At 39.7% G+C, this 19,730-nt stretch overlaps 2 protein-coding genes across 2 annotated transcripts; both read right to left on the reverse strand.

The window, feature by feature from the left end:
* Positions 1 to 536: 536 nt before the first annotated feature.
* On the reverse strand, positions 537 to 9,949 carry LOC115431935 (oocyte zinc finger protein XlCOF6-like). The gene is made up of 6 exons (XM_030152652.1): positions 7,967 to 9,949; positions 5,725 to 6,055; positions 5,148 to 5,198; positions 4,390 to 4,440; positions 3,043 to 3,735; positions 537 to 1,378 (listed from the first exon to the last, which is right to left on the reverse strand). The coding sequence occupies exons 1-6, from the start codon at positions 8,087 to 8,089 to the stop codon at positions 594 to 596; spliced, it is 2,034 nt and encodes a 677-aa protein (XP_030008512.1). The 5' UTR covers positions 8,090 to 9,949; the 3' UTR covers positions 537 to 593.
* A 315-nt stretch (positions 9,950 to 10,264) lies between these two features.
* Positions 10,265 to 17,506, reverse strand: LOC115432223 (oocyte zinc finger protein XlCOF6-like). Its single transcript, XM_030153099.1, has 4 exons — positions 16,901 to 17,506; positions 14,595 to 14,911; positions 13,566 to 13,635; positions 10,265 to 12,037 (listed from the first exon to the last, which is right to left on the reverse strand). The coding sequence occupies exons 1-4, from the start codon at positions 17,319 to 17,321 to the stop codon at positions 10,443 to 10,445; spliced, it is 2,403 nt and encodes an 800-aa protein (XP_030008959.1). The 5' UTR covers positions 17,322 to 17,506; the 3' UTR covers positions 10,265 to 10,442.
* Between the last annotated feature and the right edge of the window lie 2,224 nt (positions 17,507 to 19,730).

The raw sequence follows: 19,730 nt of genomic DNA on the forward strand, positions 1-19,730 counted from the left end.
TCCGTATTTCTATCTGTTTTCCAGGAGCTTGTGGATGCAAACCCAAATGGAGAATATAGAGTAGTACCACCGGGAACTACAGGGAGGGCTCATACAGACAAAAGTGTACAGGGACAGGATAAAACAAAGTGGCAGACTGACGCAAGACAGTGGGACAGAACAGACGTGTGGTGGCTGTTGGAAATACTGATGTAGGTCAAATGTATTGTGCTGGCATGAGTGTGCTGTGTGTATTATGTGTGTGTGTAGTTATTATGTCAATGATGAGTGGAAGTTGAAAAGTTAAATAGGAAAGTGGGTGTTTGGGGGGTGTCTGGCCAGTATGTTAATAAAGAGTGCACCCTCTGGTGGACTGATTGACAAACAGTCATTCCAATGCAATGGACGCATGGAGGTATGAAGGCAAAGATGGAAGACACTGAGACGGACAAACCTATTTACGAAGGTACAGTGAACATGAATGGGCCTTTACTGTGACTCCTGCTGACGTGTCTTTACTGTCGCATCAGTAACAAACCGACTCTGAACCAGGAAAAGTGTTGGTACAGATTCTTTATTTGATCTCCAGATGCTCGGGTCCTGGATCCTCTCTTTCATAAATATTTCTCATTACATCTGTGTTTCTTGAGCAGCCGTGAGTCGGAGAATCCGAGTCCACATCGGCTGCAGGAGTACGGCCGTTCCCCCGTATGAACCTGCATGTGGAACTTGACATGTGTGAGCTGTCTGAAGCGGACCCCGCAGACCTCACACTCGTACGGTTTCTCCCCGGTGTGGATCAGCAGGTGTTTACTGTAGTTGGCCCGGACCCTGAAGGCCTTCCCGCAGTGCTCACAGGCGTGCGGTTTCTCCCCGGTGTGCTGCAGTTTGTGGAGCTTCAGAGCCTGGTTGACGATGAAGGTTTTCCCGCAGACGTCGCAGCTGAAGGGCCGTTCTCCGGAGTGGACCCGCTGGTGGTAGTCGAAGGTGGCTTTGTGGTAGAAGGACTTCCCGCACTTGTCGCAGTTGAACTGTTTAAAGCCGCCGTGGCTGAGCTCGTGTTGGCTCAGGGCGCCGGCGCTGGCGAAGCATTTGTGGCAGGTTTTACAGCTGAACGGCGTCAGATCCACGGTGGTGTTGTCCCGTCTGTAGATCACTCTGCGGTTCAGAGGCTCCGTTCGCGCCTGGCGTTTTTTGGTCGATGGGTAGTACCTCCTCATGTAAACCCTCTGGGTGTCGTGGGTTTTCTGGTGTTTCTTCAGGTGACAGTTGTACAGAAAGGTTTTTCCACACAGGTCGCACATGAAGGTCTTGGGGGCGCCATGAATCAGCATGTGGACTTTGAGTTTATCCTGAACGAAGCTCTGTCCGCAGATCTTACAAACAAACGGCCGCTCACCTGCAGGGAAACACAGAGCGCCCTCTAGTGACCAAACAATAGAAGAGAACAGAATCTATATTATAAAAGCCAAGTGGCCTCTGTGTGTGTGTGTGTGTGTGTGTGTGTCTCAGGATTCACACTAAATCCGTACAGAGCTGATTGCTGCAGTTTGTCACACAGATGTATTTTTGGTTAAGGAACAGACTAGTGAAAACAGCAAGTTGATAGGACCAATATTTTGGGAGATATTAGTAATTTTGGATACAACAGCCTTACAAACACGTTGCTATGCCAAGAATGCTTTGGCGGTGACTGCTGGACAAATGCAGAACAGCATCGCAAATACACAGCAGCATAAAAACGACCACATCTAGAACCTGTGGATCCCAACGCGCTAGTAGAACAGAATAGAATAGAACAGAATAGCCGTTACTGTCATTGTGTGTTCATTGAGTGCCACTCTAGTCAATAAAAAAAACAATAAGAATGGAAAAAAAAACAATACATCAGAAAATAAGAATAGAACAGAATACATAACAACCAAATATAAAAATGGACAAAAGGAAAACAATAAACAAAATGAACAGATGAAAAAAATAATCGACAAAATTAAATAAATAAATAAAAAACAATGGATTAGATTTATATAGCGTTTTTCTATGAACGCATACTCAAAGCGCATACAGTGGATCCATTAGTCATTTGCTCTCACATCCTCCCTCTGGTAGTGGTAAACTACATCTGTATCCACAGCTGTCCTGGGGCAGACTGACAGAAGCGTGGCTGATTATTCGCACCTACAGCCCCTCCGACCACCAAACATTCATACACATTCATACACCAGTGTGAGTGGCACTGGAGGCAGGGAGGGTGAAGTGTCTTGCCCAAAGACACAACAGCACATGGACTGAATCAACAATCAAAAATCAACAAAATGAGCAAAAATGAACAAAATCAGGTTTGATTCAACACATCAGATGTTTCTAATTGTGCTTTTTCTCATCCTGGGGTCAGAGGTCAAACTAAACGGTGACTTTAACCTTTACAACAGGTTTAATTCAGTTTTTGTGTTGTGAACATATTTGCTGTATTTTTTTGTGGTATGTGATGAAAAGAGAATTATAAACAAATATGATCATTTCAATCCTGAAAAACAATACAGATAAAGGTGGATCAGACTTTTACACTGGACTGTACGTGTCATAACCCCACCCCCACACCCCAGTCCCCTGTGTCTTTATGTGTGTTTGACGCTACATACAGCCGTGGAAAAAATTATTAGACCATCAAAAGTTATCAAAAACAATGGTTATGTAATCCAGTCCTAACTCCTGTGTGTCATGTGACTAAAACAGACAGAAAAGAAAACATGGAATGTCTAAAGCACTGTTTTTGTCAGTACAATGCCACAGATATTGATATAAGAACTGAAGTGATTTTGGTTATTATCCAGAAAACATGTTAAATGGATAGATATCAGCTGTGAAATTAAACTACTATGAGCTATTTTTGTTCTTATCATTATATTTGTCCAAACAAATGTACCTTTAGTTGGACCAGACATTAAAATGAACAAGAAATTGAAGAAAATAAGGACGGTCTAATCAATTTTTCTGCGATTGTATGTGATGGTGGCGTGTTGACATGTTGACGTGACCGTTTCCCTGTGACTCCGCCCATACCTGTGTGGATGCGCATGTGCCTCCTCAGGTTCTGCTGGATGGTGAACCCGGCTCCACACGTCTCACATGTGAACACCTTCCCTCTGTGGACGGCGTGGTGCATCTGCAGAGACTTCTTCCTGGCGAAGGCTTTGCCGCACTCGGAGCATTTGAACGGGTACACTCCGGTGTGGACGCTCCGGTGGGACCGCAGCGTGAAGGCGTACCTGAACGTCTCGCCGCAGTCGGAGCAGCTGTACTTCCTGTCGGCGCTGTGGACCACCTGGTGGGAGCGCAGACACTGTTTGGTCTTGAAGCTTTTGGCGCAGGTGGAGCAGGTGAAGGGTCTGGAGTCCGAGTGGACGATCAGGTGACTCTGGAGGTTGGTCTTCTTCTTGAAGGCCTTCTCGCAGTGCGGACACTTGAAGGTGCGGTGCTTCTTTTCCTCGTGCAGCAGCAGGTGATGCTCGTACGACTTTTCGTAGGAGAACTTCTTGGGGCACTGGTCGCAGGCGTAGCGTTTCTTCTCTCGGTGCGTGTTCATGTGTTTCTGGAGGTGGAACTGTCGGTAACAGACCTTATCACAGATTTCACAGATGAAGACCTTGGCTTTCCTCCTGGTCCTGGTCTGTGCCGGGGTCGAGCTGCTGGTTTTACTGGGTTCTGTTGCGTTCATGGACTCTGTGGGTTCAGTGACAGGATCCACAGCAGCGTCTGCGCAGGAGTTAGAAAATAAAGGTCACCTCATGTCTACACCGGTCATCATGTGGACAAAAGTATGTGGACACGTTGGATCCAGGTGTTTCTTTTCTAACGGGGTCTGGGATCCAAAACAATAATGACTAATGTCAGAATATAGTTTTATATTATGGGATAAATATCATTGCACTGGTTAGTTTGGGTTAAATTGTTATCTTTGTTTCCAAAATGCCTCAGAGATGGTTTTGACTTCATTTATCGCAATGAAGTTTTTTTTTTTCATCCATGTTTATGATTTTAAATGTTCTTCCTCTAAATTTCTAAAATATTTCTCATTCTGACTGTAAATAATAATTTTCTACCAAAACTAACCATCTACTTTCATCACATCTTACTAAGGAGGAAAAACCTCCCATTAAACTTCAAGGAAATATGAATGTTTATAAACTATATGGACATAAATACTGGGACACATCATGTCTACAGCTGTAAGACATGAGGTTCATGAGGATTTAGATATAAACGAGTTAGTACAATTAAAAAATATATATATTTTATGTGTAGTTTATTTATTGATTTATTTGTTTATTTTGTTAATATTGGTGATTACTTTGTTCAGTTTCGTTAATACTTGTTTATTTTGTTCCACTTTTACATCTGAACTCTGACCTGGTCTGTTGGTCTGAGATGGTTCTGGTTCTGAAGTCTCCTCTGCACCACCTGAAAAAAAAAAAAAAAAAAAAAAAAAAGAACATAGTTAATTATGCGGTAAGACCTTCTCATTTACCGTCCTGTTAGGGTTCATGAAGTTACTTATACACTAAATGATACTTCTTCATGTGTATATATGCACATACATGCAAAATTACACGTTTTTAATTGTTTTCACACTTTCTTCTGATTTCTACTGTATGATCCTTGGTCCCATCAGGCTTTAACCCATGAAGACCCAGTGTTACTTCTGTGGCAATTCCCATATATTCTTATGTTTATTTCACGGATCATCTGCTTTAATCATCATGCTGAGATCACATTTGAGGGTTATTATATCAAAAACATAGAAAACTTGGAAAAAAGTGTCTTTTTCAGTAAAATATATCATTAACTGAATATAAACCCAGTATGTCCATCCACTGTCATTGATCCAACTCCATGGGTTTTACTGGTGAATCAATGTTGTAGAAGATGACGGTGTTTCCATGGTAACTACGGAGCCTCTGAATGTCCAAATGGGTCAAATTTGATGACCATGAAAAGATGACAAACTGTATTTTACACCATTTTTTTTACATGTATTGATAGGATTAATGGATCAACAGGTATTAAACAGTTTAGATCAGTAGATGGTGGATGTTTGGGCCTTTATGGGTTAAAAGTGCCATACAAATATATTATTATTATTATTGTTATTATTATTGAGCTCTTACCTGGTCTGTTGGTGGAAGATGCTGCTACTGTTGAATTCTCCTCTGCATCATCTGAGCAACAACATGAAGAAAAAAAAAATCAGAAACGTGAGAAATCAATGACGTTAAATCAGCTGAAATACTGCGTTCTTCATGAAGACGTGTTGACTCACCACCAGGGTTTTCAAACTAAAACTCAAGGACGCTTATTTTCACAGTCTAAAAAAAAAAAAGTTTCAAATGTTTGTATATTTCAGTTTAATTTTTTGTTCTATCTTTTTGTTTATTGTAGTGTAATCTTTTAGTTTTCAATATTATTTTTGTATGTCTGATTTAAATTGTGTTTTTGCAACTTTAAATGTATTTTCTTTCAGGCTCAAACCCAATTTTTCCCATTTTATTTTTATTTTATTTTTTTAAATTTATTTTTAAAATCCTTTTTCCCTATGTCTTTTTTTTCAGCTTACAAATGTGTCTTTTTCTATTTCAAGTTGGGTTTTGTTTCAGTTTATTCCCTGTTAACAAACCAGTAAACTCTAAATGTATTCATGTATTTGTGGTTTATTTGAATATTTATTTTTATTGGATGTAAACTCACCAGAGTCGGGTCCGTTCTGCATCTCTGGTGCTGTTTTGGGGTCTGAGGTTCCTGTGGTCCCATCCTCTGAGGGTCCCACTAACTTTCCAAACAGTTTTAAGGTGTAGATGAGTCCAGTGTCCTGGAAGACGACGGGGCAGCCCTTCAGGACGTTCTCCCTCCACCGTCTGGCGTTGTCGTAGTTCTCGGTCGTGGTCTTGAGCTCGGCCTCCAGCTGCTCCACCCTGGTCTTCAGGATCCGGTTTCTGTGGAGCAGAACCTGGCTGAAGATGGAGCTGATCTTTCTGGTGGCTTCTCGAGCCAACATGTCCACGATGGTGTCGAACTGTGGCTGAGATGGAAATAAAGCAGAAATCAGTGCAAACACATAATGAAGGATGAAGGGAAACATCAGGACATTCACATGGATTCATTTATTTACACTGTGAGAAAAAATGTATTGGATGAAAGAATTAAATACACAAAAACACAACCTGTGAGCTCCAAAAAATATCTATTCACCACAGTAGTGACGTTTATTTATTCTACTGTGGTGAATAAATAATTTTTGGGAACTCACAGGTTGTGTGGACCTTATTTCATTCTTTCATCCATTGTTTTTTGGGATCCTGCACACCTTTCAACAAATGGATGTGCATGCCACCACCTCTGTTCATAAAAAATGTAGTAGGACAGTTATAAAAGCCAGATGGATTGAAATCCAGTTCCAGTAACAGATTTGGTTTTTCTTTCTCTGTGCACAAGTTATCAAAAGAAATCCACAAATATTTTTTCAAAATTAAATCTCAGGGTTTTTTTGTTTTAAATTAAATCAGATTCTCCCAAACTTAAGGTCACGACACAAAACGAGCAAATTAGTTAAATTAATTGACTTCACAAATTAGTGAATAGTTTACTCATTTTTTTCATCGGTGATTATTTTATTCACTTTTCTAAATTTTCTTTGTTATTTTGTTCAATTTTTTTTGTCTGTTTTGTAATTAATTTAATATTGTATTTTGTTCATTTTTGGTAATTGTCTTGATTATTTTGATCACTTTTCTGCATTTACTTAAGTATTAAGTTAATCTTAGTGCATTTTCTTTCTTATTTTCATCATTGAATTAATTGTTTTAATTTTCTTATATTGCATGACATTTTTGTTTTCCACAACATCAAAGAAAATAAGCTCAGTTTCATTCTCCTACATTTTACAATTAAAGACATAAAAACACACTAATATGTCGATTTATTTGCAGTCAATTAATCATGATGTTACTTCAGTTCATACTGAATTTCTCTGGAAACCTCTGAATTAAATGAACACACTTTCCACAGAGTCAAATATCTGTTTCCAGCTTTTATTTCAGAGATACTTTAATGTTCATGGGCTTCAGGGCACTGATAAGTGTAATAAAAGTAATGTAATGCAATAAAAGTAACATTATGTGTTTACAGCTGATGTCCAATCTAGAATTTATTGTAAATTTATTCATATTATTTGGAAAATTTCATATACATAAAAACAAATGTACTAAAACACACCCAAATTTTAAAATCTTCCTATTAGAATTTGAAAATTATATTAAATCTTTAGCATTCATATATAATAAAAAAAGCATTTACACATTGGCTATTTACAAACAATTTTTCAATACTGACTGAACTCTCTGTTGCATTTATTATTTATTTACTTATTTCCTTTTTTATTATTATTATAATTTGTATTTTATGCTTTGTATTTTTAAATCTATGTATTATTTTCTTAAACTTATATTTTCAAATGCTTTTTCTCTTTTGACATCTTGATGTTTGTTTAAAATTTAGAACTGTATACTCACGTTCTTTATAGTTGTACAAAAAAAAAAGTTGGTGTCAGTTCCCCTCCGCGCCACCAGGAGGCGCAACAGTCTCCGCTTCTTTACCAACCGTTAACACTTCATTCACAATTCAGAAATAAACTTAAACTTAGTGTTTTCAAACCCACAGATCCCCGACAGAAACACATATCTACAAGAAAAGTTACGTATAACCAACACGCTCCAGTTCCTGTTCCGCTGAAGCCAGTTTTAATCAAACTCTGAACTCTTAACGGACTCCTTCACCAGCCGCCATCTTTGTTCCCGCTGCCGTTAAAAAGCCAAAGTCTCTGTCGGTGCAATCTTCACCGGCTAAAGCATTTCTGACCGGATAAACAAACCCACCTGCCATCCATGTGCATGTTATTAAAGGTTTATTCCATTAAATTAAAGTTTCTACTCACCTTATATGGATGCGTCTCTTTGGTTAAATGTCCATTTTGTGACTTTGCGACGTCGGTGGCGGTTTTAATAACAGTCTCTACGATGGATTTTGTTTCCGAATAAAACACCAAATTTGTTGCCATTTTAACTTTGCTGTAAAGTTACTTTTAACATTCATAAAATGTTCAATAAGCGCGAAAGCACGAGAAAGAAGTGTAGTTTGCGCAAGTATTACACCGGAAGCGGAAACAGAACATGAGACTTCAAAATAAAACCCGGAAGTGGCACTTAAGTGGCTTTGTTTACTTTAATAACGAGCAAAAAAAAAAAAAAAAGTCATGTGACACTGGCACAGCGCACTAAACTAAACGCAGGGAAGCCATTTAATCACCTTTATCATGAAAATAGTTACATCTTATGCATTTACACATAAATTAATTCAAAATAGATTACAGATTTTTTATTTTTTTACAAAACTGTTCAAACCGCATTAAAAAAATCAACTCAAAAACTGGAAGAACTTAATACATCTTATCCAGACACAAAACACTAACACTTATCTTCAAACCATCAATAGATTATCTTAATGTTGAAATGGCCACACTGTCCGGAAGGGAAACATTATTCTTATTTTTTTAATGGTTTTGAAGCTGAAGTTGTTAAAGACAAAAAAAAAATGCTGAAAACAATACTTTAAATATTTATAAAGAGTAGAGCTGCCTCTGCTTTTAGTCATTATTTATGATGGATCACTTAAAATCCCATGAAACTAAATTATTCGAAACAAATACATCAAAAAATATTTTGTAGGTCCCATACTCTGCATTCATGGTGCGTATCCAAATACACAACTTCGTTTTCTTCATGCCCCAAAACAAGAAACATTAATATACAAAACTAAACAGCATTCAACTCACTGTTTGATGAGAACTTTAAAGTGTCAATATGTCAGAAAAAGCCCTTAAGTGACATGTGAAAATGTTAGTTCAACTGTCAAGACGACGTCCCTTTTATGACTTTTGTTTTGATCTTATATCATTCAAGTTACTGTTTTCAGTAGCCGTGTTTTCATAAATGGATTTTTGGGAATTTCATACTGAAAACATTACAGACGTGTGAAAAAAAACATCTCCAACTTACAACATCCCCAGATTCACTGCTCTAAATGGGAAACGTCTAATATAATATCTTAATCAAGTCAGTTCTGATACACTGAACTCATGACTGATGTCCATCATTTCCCAAATATTCCCATAAAGAACTAGAATATGTCTGACAGTAGAAACAGGTAGAACCAACCAGTGGGGTTAAAATATTTATGTATACTTATAGATGTAATACAGCAGCAGACTGCTGTACTTGGGAAATATACTGAATTAACTGATCAACTTTCAGCCTCTTGTGGAATGTGAAAAAAAGACCTAAACTGTAAAATACAAACTAAAATTGTATATAAATCCAAACTACCACCTGCTTGCATCATGTAGCTTATAGTAAAAGATTCTAGTTATTGGTTAATGGTTTGTCTTGAGGAAAAGTAGATGTAAAAAACAAAACCAAACTGCTACAAACATAAATAAATAAAAAAAAAATAAAATAAAACAACACACTTACTCCACCCATCCCTGTTCTAACCATAGCACCACCTTGTGGTGACATCACACAAACTAACTTATTGACTTCAAACTGGTTTAAAGAAACACACATAATTCTTCTTTGACATTTCAACAATTTTTCAACGGTTTTGAAGTTTCGTGGAAACACGGCTACTGTCGTCTACATTAAACCCACGTAGAACAGGAAGGCACTGGACCGACACAGATCCGACGGTTTCCCTTAAATCAGGGAAGTCAAACTCACTTCAGTTCAGGTTCTGCATTCAGCCCAGTAGGATCGAAAGTGGATCCAGACCAGTAAAAAAATAACTGAAAAAAGTCAAATTACATTATGAAAATGTTTACATCTATAAACTATCCTTTAAAAATCTGAACATAAACAACCTGAAAATTCTTAAGAAATATAAGTTCAGTTATTATAATATTATGTCTCCACTTACCATTTACACATGTTCATTCTAACGTACAGATCACAGTGGATCTACAAATACACCGAACATTTAGTAACAGACAGAATATTGGTAACATTGAACTTATTCCTCCTATGACATTTTAGATCATTCATATTTTGTGTGACAGGATAGTTTGTAGACATAAACATTTTGATGTAATTTTACTTTTTTTACACGAAAACAAAAGAGAAACATTTGGAGTTATTATTATTTTACTAGTCCAACCCACTTTAGATCATATTGGTCTGAATGTGGAACCTGAACTAAAATGATTTTAACATTCTTGTTTGTTAATATCTTCAGTGTAATATTTTGCAAATTCATTCTACGGGCCGGAGTGGAACCTTTGGTGGGCCGGTTTTGGCCCCCGGGCCGTGTGTTTGACGCTCCTGCCTTAAATCGACCGACAGCCTCTCTCCGAGTTCGACCTACGACGCGTCACAGCTGTGCTTCTTAAGCTGTCTGGAGTCGGAGAAGCCCCGCCCACACTGCTGACAGGCGTACAGCTTCTGTCCGGTGTGGACCTGCATGTGCGACTTGAGCTGGTTAGACTGGTGGAACTTCCTGTGACAGTAGACGCACTCGAACGGCTTCTCGCCCGTGTGGATCCTCATGTGTCTGTAGAAGTTCCCGTCGGTCCTGAACGCCTTCCCGCACTGTTCGCACTTGTACGGCTTCTCGCCCGTGTGGATTCGCTCGTGCTGCTTCAGACTGCTCGCCTGGAAAAACCTCTTCCCGCACACGTCGCAAACGAACGGTTTCTCCCCGGTGTGGCTGCGCTGGTGGTAGCTGAACGAGTACTTGTTGTGGAAGGACTTCCCGCAGATGCCGCAGCTGAACTCCTTCTGTTCGCTGTGGCCTTTCTCGTGGAGTTTGAGCGACCACGTGGCGCTGAAGCCCCTCAGGCAGATTTTGCAGCTGTACGGTTTCACCAACGTCTTGTTCCTGCGCCTGCTGTTGACGTACCGCTGAATCCCGTCCGACTCCTCGCTGCGGTCGGCGTGGACAAACTTCTGATGCACCAGCAGCCTGCAGTTGAACAGGAAGGTCTTCCCGCACAGGTCGCACATGAACGGCTTCCGGGCGCCGTGTTCCAACATGTGGGACTTGAGTTTGTTATTGTCGGAGAAGCTCTTGTCGCATTCCTGGCAGGTGAAGGGCTTCTCTCCGGTGTGGATGCGGATGTGTCTCTTCAGGTTGTTGTTGAGACTGAATCGAGCTCCGCATATGTGGCAGGTGAACGGTTTCTCGCCGGTGTGGACGACGCTGTGTCTCTTCAGCGCCGTCCCGGTCCTGTACGAACGGTTGCACACGGAGCAGATGAACGGCGTGATGCCCGTGTGCTTCCTCTTATGCACCGTCAGCGAGTGGGCGTATTTGAACGTCTCCTCGCACATCGGGCACTTGTACTTTTTGGCGTTGGTGTGAACCATCTGGTGGAAGCGGAGCGTGTCTTTACTCTTGAACTCCTTCCCGCAGGTGGCGCAGCTGAAGGGCCGTTCCTCCGAGTGGACGACCATGTGACACTTGAGCTGGACCGCCGTCTTGCAGGCCTTGTCGCAGAGCGGACACTGGTACATCTGCTTCTGCTTCTCGTGGCGCGCCAGGTGGTTCTCCAGCGACTGCTCGAGTCTGAAGGTTTTCCCGCACTGTTCGCAGGTGAAGGGCTTGGGCTGCTTCGTCCGCTGGTGGCGCTTCATGTGGTTCTGAAGCGACTGCTCTTTCCGGTACGACCTCTTGCAGCGAGGACAGGGGAAGGGCAGCGGGGTTTTACGTGCCTCGTGGCTCAGCTGATGTTTCTCCAGAGACGACTGCTCCAGGAAACTTCTGCTGCACTGGCCGCAGGGAAACGGCTTCTTGTGGACCTTCATGTGTTTGTTGAGTTCGCCTTTCCAGTGGAAGCCCATGTGACAGAACTCACAGAAGTAACGCTTCGCTGTCCTCAACTCTCTCCTCGACTGCCTTCGCTCCTGAACGTCGCCGGAGCCCATTTCTGTGTCTTCAGGGACGTCGTCAACGGGATCTGAGACGGAAACAAAACGAGTAAGAAAAGCAGAGGAAAGCCTGCGACAGACTCCGAGAGAACAGGGAATTTTATTTTCGCTCCCGGGGCTGAGAACTTAATGACTCCATTTCGTCCTCGGTTTTGGACTTCTCGCAGCTCGTTCTCGACACAGCGTCTGGTCAGAACCAAGGTTAGAATAAGTTTTGGATTTTTCATTATAGTTTAGTTCGATTTAGTTTTGACTTTTTCTTCCTCTAATTCAGTTAGTTTAATTAGTTTTTAGAGCAGATTTGCTAGTTTTTTATTAGTTTTCATATTAGTTTTTTTCATATCTTTTGTATTTCTCGCCGTCGTATTCACATAAATCCCATACGGACTCTGCTGTTGTCTCCGAACTTTAGTCTCCATGTTGCCGGTAGAGTGGGGACGAGAAGTGACGGACCATGAAGTGCCGTACGGTGGTGCCAGATAAAATTGCTACAGCCAAATAAATTGATTTCAAATCAATCTGACATTGACAAAGATGAAAACGAAGTTAATTTTATCATAGTTTTTATCCATTTTAGTTAGTTTTGTAAGCACACAATACAGTTTCAGTTATTGTTTTTTCTTTTAAATTATAGTTTTTATTTATTTCAGTTAACAAAAATGTTTTTCTCAATTCTAGATTTCGGTAATAATAATAATAACCTTGGTCAGAACTTTCTTCTCATGCGGTGTGCGAGAACTATTGCTGGATTGGTCGGGTATTTGAAGTGGGTGTGGTTAATGCAGAAAACATAAGATGACTTTATCCCGTTGTGGGGAAATATCAGTTAACAGCAACAACAAACAAGCAGGTGCAGAGAAAAAGACAGGTAGAAAATACACAAACAAGTGAAAAATAAAATATGAAGAGAAAAATAAGAAATTTTGTCTTTATATAAATATAGAATTAAATATTATTTGCATATTTACAGTGTAAAAACAGAGCGGACCTCCCAGGCGTTCAGCATTTGACTTTCTTGTCAAGTATGAAATGTCCGGGACAGACTAAACTCTGGTTTTGTTCTTGCCAACTCAAGAAGACAAACTAATTTCTCTGTTTTTGTGGAGTTTGAAGCAGCATTAGTTTATGGATTAATTCAATGGTAGTTTTTTTTTTTTTTTTTTAAAAGAGTAACTTCTTCTGCCAGTTGCTCATACCAAATTATGAAGTCTAACAGATGAATTAAAGCAAAGTAAAAACATATATTTATTTAAAAAATGTATTTTATATTTTCCTTTCAATAAATTTAAGGGTGCAGAAAAGCAGTTTAATCCAGGACGATAACGTCAGTGTTTAAAGACAGAAATATAACTGTACTGTTCTGTTCTTTATTTGAACAGATTCATGTGTAACAGGAACATATAAGTTTATACCTTTTCCTCTTCTTTTTCAAACACAGCAATAAAAGCAAATGTACACGAGTCATTTAAGAACTGAATGTTTAACATGTTTGAAATTAAAATAAATAAATAAATAAATAAAATCTATCAAATTAAGGAGTTTAAGACCTACTCGTACCTTTTTCAGCTTTGATGTTACTTTGTCTTTTCCTCTTTGTCCTCCGTGTAGACGCCTTCTCCACAGGTTTCTGTAGAAAGAAATCCAATTATTTGGTTTGTATTTAGTTATGTTAGGTGAACAAACAGAGCAAGGCTTCATCTTACAGGAAAATAAAGACAAAAAGTACACCTGGGGGGGGGGGGGGGGGGGGGGGGGCGCTTTACAGGTAAACACTGACTTATGCTAATGCAACATCCACATCTGAAACAGCAGGTTTATGGGCATTTTGTCATCATAGAAACAGTTTTAATCATTAAATACAGACCTTTGGAAAATTCATTTAACACTAAAGATATTTAGAAACTGAACAAGAAAAGCTGAATTTCTGGTGACTTATGTCAAGGCTCGAGTCCTTTCTGTGTTGATTTGACATCATAGTGCACACACACGCATGCACACACACACACACATACACACAGTTCAAGGGTTTGGGTTATAGCATTAATGCATTATGGGTAGTCCTGGTCCATGAATTAAAAAAACCTGGCTCCATCTGCATTAATTATAAAGCTTTAAATAAACAACGCTGGCCTTTTACTAAATGTTTGACTTCTCAGCAGAGTCAAACACTTTAAAGGACTCAATAAAAAGGAATAACAGGAGAAGTGAAATGTCACATTGAGCTCAAATCCAGTAAAAACAGTTTATTTTATTCCAAAGGTGATGATGGAATGAATCTAAGGAGTCCAGGATGGAGATTAAAAATGATAATTCACTTTAGTCTTTATTTTAATTTGATGGTAGAGTTAAGGGCTGCGTTGAAATCTGAAAACTGATGTGAGTCTTCATGGAAAACATGGTTTCATTTTCTAATATTTCTAATAAATCAGTGTAATTTCAGATTTTTAAAATGCTTATTATTGTATTATTTTAACTTGATAATCATCCTTTTCTTTAATCATTTAGTTAGAATTTATAATACGCTGCTTGTAAAAAGCTCACTTCAGTGGATAAAATAATGCACATGATCAGGACGGTGGATTTGACCTTTTCTTGTGCTGAATCCAGACCGCCAACCGTACTGGAGTCTGGACTGGGGGCGACAGGAGGCGGAGACCCCGGTGACCCCGGGCCGAGGAGCTGGGAGGCTGTTGTCATTTCAGAGACGGCAGGTGTTGATCTGTTGTTCTGGGCCACAGTGGGTCTGCTTCCCGCCAGCAGCAACGCTGAAGCCGGACTGACGCTGCTGACCGACACCAGTGGAGCCGTGGTGGGTTCAGGGTCGGAGCCCAGAAGAACCTCGGAGCTCACCATTGAATCTGACGGAAGGACGGGGGTGGAGTCCTGGTCCTCGTCAGCCGCCTCTGAGTTGGATCAAAGCACAGAGACTTAAGTCACATGATGTCATCAGTAAATCATCAACAGAACAGAAAAACCAGCAGCTTTTATTTTACGTCACTGCACGAGTTCCCAACATTAAAACTAATTTCAATAACAAACGCCTGTTCTCCATGGCAACAGCAACAGAGACTCATGGGAGTCTGATGCTATAGCCACACTGCAGGTCTTAATGATTAATTACATTTTTTGGTGGAAATTCAGATTTTTTTTGCATTTTTTTCACATTATAATATAAATGTGATGGAATCAGACTCATGTGTGAACAGTCTATGGTCCTGAAGTAACGTCACTGTGTTTAAGGAAGTAAACATGGATCTTTGCAGGTCCCGCCTCCTCTAGTGAAGAACTGCGTCGCATTTCAATGATGTACGAGTCAGATGAGATGCGACCTGACTGTTCAGACTGAAATTACATCAAGCCTGTTTACACGACCATAAAATCTGATAACTGGGAGTAATCAGAGAATTGCAATTAAACAAATGACCACATGTGATGTGTTTACATGCACTTTAGAAATACGATAACCGAAAAACCCTGGTTTAGATGTTTCAGTTTATTATTAGATTTCTTTTAGTGTACGTACATATGTAGTGATGGCAGAATCAGACTTCCTATTATCTTCTGCACATCTGACTACATCACTTCCATTTTCTATGATGTCTCTTTTTTTTTTTAAACCTATGTGTAAATATAAAAGAATGAAATTAATCAGATGAACAGCCATACATGTGTGAAAACATCAGAGTATTGGGGAAAAATTCAGGTGTGTTAATCTGATTTTTTTCTTTTGCTGTTTACACAGTAACTTGGATAATCTGATAACTCCAGAAATCAGATAATGATCGCAGTATTAGGCTACGTTCAGACAGCAGGTCTTAATGCACAATTCAGATTTTTTTTGTGAAATCCGATTTGAATAAATGTGTCTTCTATCAGTTTTGAGTATGAACTGAATGTGACCCTGAAGTTGACCCACGTGCGCAAAACAGGTCCTGACGTAATATGTGACCATGCAGGCATGCACTGCGTTTACAGAAGTAACAGTCCTGGGATGCAGAATTTGTGACGTTTGTCACATTTCAAAGATGTAAAGGTTGGATAAATGTGACCTGGCTGTTCAGACTGAAGTCAGATTGCAAAATATCAGATACATATCGAATTTAGGACCACATATGAAAGTGGTCTGGGTCAGATTTGTGCTGTTCAAACTGTCTTAAACAGATCAGATACAGGTCACATATTGGCAAAAAAAAAAAAAAAGCCAGATTTGGCCACATTTGCCTGCAGTCTGAACGGAGCCTTAGAGTGAATGTAAACAGGCTCCTTATAAACATCAGATTGTATCTGATTTAGGACCACACGTGACAGTGGTCTGGGTGTGATTTTTTTTTTCTTTAAATCAGGCCACCAGGGGTTAAGTAGCAGTAGTTGTTCATATGAACACTCCTCGTGCTCCTGGACTGTAGGACACACACACTGTTCACATTGCACTTTATCCTTTGCACAGACTCATTCATTGCACTGACTCTAAGCCCGACAGTCTCCTTCGCACTGACTCCTTGTGGAAAGTTACAGTGTTTTTTTACAATTGTGTTTTTACTACTGTTTGTTTTTATCTTAAGTTTGTGGACACTGCTGGAACCTGTAAATTTCCCTATGAGATGAATAAAGTACATACCTATCCATCTGTCAGTCAGTCAGTCAGTCAGTCAGTCAGTCAGTCAGTCAGAGTACAGTCAGATTTGGGTCAGTTTTCTCTGCAGTGTGACTTCAGAGTCAGCTGACCCTTTAAATGACCTGAACTCTTTACTTTACGGACACATTCAACATGTGGGTTTTAATAGTTTGTGTTGGTGGATGTTTTTCTCCCCAGGTTGGAGGGGCTCCAGATTTGCCCCTCCCCCCCGGTCGTCTCCATGGCTACGGCCTGGCCACAGTGGACCGGTTCTCACCCAGCAGAGCCCCGTCCTGCAGCAGGATGTGTCCCGGGCCGCCGTCCGCCTTGGGGCCGCCGTCGCTGATGCTCTTCAGCTCCTTCTCCAGCTGCTCCATGTCTTTGCCCAGCTGGCCCACCCGGGCCTCCAGCTCCTGCTCCAGCTGCCCGGCTTTCCTCTGCAGCACATCCTCCAGCTGCTCCACCTTGGCCTTCAGAGACTCGATCTCCTCGAACAGCTCCGCGGAGAACTCCGTGAACACCTTGAGGACCCGAACGACCAGACACCGCTCTATGTCCTGGATCTGTCCCAGTCCGGGCTCCTGCCAGTCCGCGGTGTTTGGCGCCTCTTTGGCCCAGAGCTCCCTGCAGGCGGACACGGTCGCCTGGATGGCGGCTTCCACCACCGACGACACTTCGTCCTCAAACCTCGGGTCCATTTTTCTTCAGGAGATTCCAAACCTCACGCAGTCCTGTCCGCCGGACCGCTGCGCATGTTTATAACCACGGGTAACGAAAAGTAGAGGGAGCAAACCGTAAACACAAGTTTTCCTTCCACATCAGTTTAACGTCCGCCGTCCAACGATGGCGGCCCGTGCGTCTCTGAAAACAGTCCGACGGGTATTTCCGGTTCCGCTGTCTGCTTCTTCTTCTGTGATTTAAAAACCGGCAGCAGCGAATCAGATGATCGTACAACACGGAAGTGATGAGTGTCACTTAAAAATATACGTTAATAAAAATGAACTGCAAAACACACGGAAAAAGTGCTGGTTTATCGTGTTGTCAAGTTTTATTACGTATACTCATGTATTTATATGTATTTAGAAAATTTACACCAGAATTACTCTGTTATGTGAATGTATTCTAATGTGGAGACAGTGTTTTGAAGATCTGAGACAAATATTCCTTATTAAACTCATTCTCTCATTATATCATAGAATGTAATTTAAAGCCAACCAGCTCGTTTGACCTCATTTTCATTCATTATTTATACAAATTATTATTATTATTATTATTATTATTATTATTATTATTATTATTATTATAGCAATAGCGATAGATTCTGTAGAGGACAGGATGTTAAACTGTAAACTTCTATACTATATTAAACTATTATTGTTACTACTACAGCTGTTAACCCTTTCATGTATACTGATCACTACAGTGGACAGCTATTCTACAGCTGTTTTCTTATATATTCATGGATTTAAAAAAACAAACAAACTTATCTTTATTAAAGTTTTAACACATTCCATATCATTTCTGACATGAATTGGTAACATTGTATAGGTCTCCCCTGAGTATAAACCCCCCAGAATCACCCCCCCACACCCCAAATAGTTTTGACACAATTTATCAGTAAATACGTTTCTTTGTTTCAAAAATTTAACACATGGTGTCCAAGTGGACATTTTTGCAACTTCATGAAAAAAAAAGGTTCATAAGAACATTTTATTTATTATTATTATTGTTATTATTATTAGTAGTAGTAGTAGTAGTATGTTTTCTTTTTTTTTCTTTTTTTTATTTAACTTCATTAATTTTTTAATATTTTTTTATTTATTTATTTAATTTCTTAATTTTTTCATTAGAAAATTTTCAATCATATTGTTTTTTCATGCCTAAAGAGGGATAAAAACATTCTGGAAAAAAATCTTGATTAAGGTTCACATAATTCGTACATGAAAGGGTTAATAATGATCTTATAGAGAACTTTTCAAACAAAGTATGAAGTGCATTGTATAGAAAAATGATTTTTTTTTTTTTAAAAAGCAAAGTGTGAGATTTATAATGATACACAAAAAACAATGAATGAAAAATACATTTGGTAAAGTTTCGGGAGGCATTTTACTTGCAGACTAGAGTGACCACCACTGTTTGGTCACTAAATATGACACATTGGACCTTTAATAAATTAAGACTTTTTCTGTCTACAAAAATTTACAACAATATATATTTTTTTAAACAAATTACCATTAATTAACATAAGTTTTATAAGCTTAGGTTGCCCCATAAAGATTGTAGACATATTTATGTGCCTTTTCTGTATATAACTGCAAAAAAAGAAAAAAAAAAGTTTGAAGTATTACCCTCTGCTACATTCATTCATTTTCTGAACCCGCTTTATCCTCACTAGGGTCACGGGGGTCGCTTGGAGTCTATCCCAGCTACATAGGGGCGAAGGCGGGGTACACCCTGGACAAGTCGTCAGTTCATCGCAGGGCTGAACATATAGAGACAAACAATCCCTCTCACATTCACACCTATGGGCAATTTTAGATTAACCAACTAACCTATCAGTGCATGTCTTTGGATGGTGGGAGGAAGCCGGAGTATCCAGAGAGAACCCACGCAGACATGGGGAGAACATGCAAACTCCACACAGAAGGGTCCCACCCCCATCGACTGGTGTTGGAATTGAACACAGGACCTTCTTGCTGTGAGGCACGAGTGCGAACCACTGCACCACCGTGTCGCCACCCTCTGCTATAGATCCATTAAATCCAGAACAGACCAGATTCACAAACTGTTTGTTTCCAAATGCAGTAATTACTTACAATAAACAGATAATTCCAAGGTTAGTGGTTCATCATGTTCAGTAAGTGATCCACTTCATATTACTTTTAAACTTTATTCTGTATTTTTTATCACTAAAATTTCATATTTATAATGTTGCTCCAAATTCTATTGTACTTGCAAAGTGCAATGGCAATAAAATGCATTTAGTTCAATATATAGGATGATGATGTAGTTGTTTTTAAAGCATTGTGTTTAAGATTTATGTTTCAGGGATGTTTTCGTATTTGTTAATTGAGTCACGAGGAAATAAAACACTGACAATAACTAAA

The sequence above is a fragment of the Sphaeramia orbicularis genome, chromosome 13 (assembly GCF_902148855.1).
Source record: "Sphaeramia orbicularis chromosome 13, fSphaOr1.1, whole genome shotgun sequence".
Taxonomy (NCBI): domain Eukaryota; kingdom Metazoa; phylum Chordata; class Actinopteri; order Kurtiformes; family Apogonidae; genus Sphaeramia; species Sphaeramia orbicularis.

What these genes read in the sequence shown, in the direction of transcription:
- LOC115431935 (XM_030152652.1), bottom strand. Translation starts at nt 8,089, where the DNA reads ATGGCAACAAATTTGGTGTTTTATTCGGAAACAAAATCCATCGTAGAG. An exon ending in ATCTTCCACCAACAGACCAG is followed by an intron (nt 4,441 to 5,147) that starts GTAAGAGCTCAA and finishes TTTTTTTTTCAG; the next exon opens with GTGGTGCAGAGGAGACTTCA. An exon ending in ATCTCAGACCAACAGACCAG is followed by an intron (nt 3,736 to 4,389) that starts GTCAGAGTTCAG and finishes ACTCCTGCGCAG; the next exon opens with ACGCTGCTGTGGATCCTGTC.
- LOC115432223 (XM_030153099.1), bottom strand. Translation starts at nt 17,321, where the DNA reads ATGGACCCGAGGTTTGAGGACGAAGTGTCGTCGGTGGTGGAAGCCGCC. An exon ending in TGGATTCAGCACAAGAAAAG is followed by an intron (nt 13,636 to 14,594) that starts GTCAAATCCACC and finishes TTCTTTCTACAG; the next exon opens with AAACCTGTGGAGAAGGCGTC. An exon ending in TAACATCAAAGCTGAAAAAG is followed by an intron (nt 12,038 to 13,565) that starts GTACGAGTAGGT and finishes TTTCCGTCTCAG; the next exon opens with ATCCCGTTGACGACGTCCCT.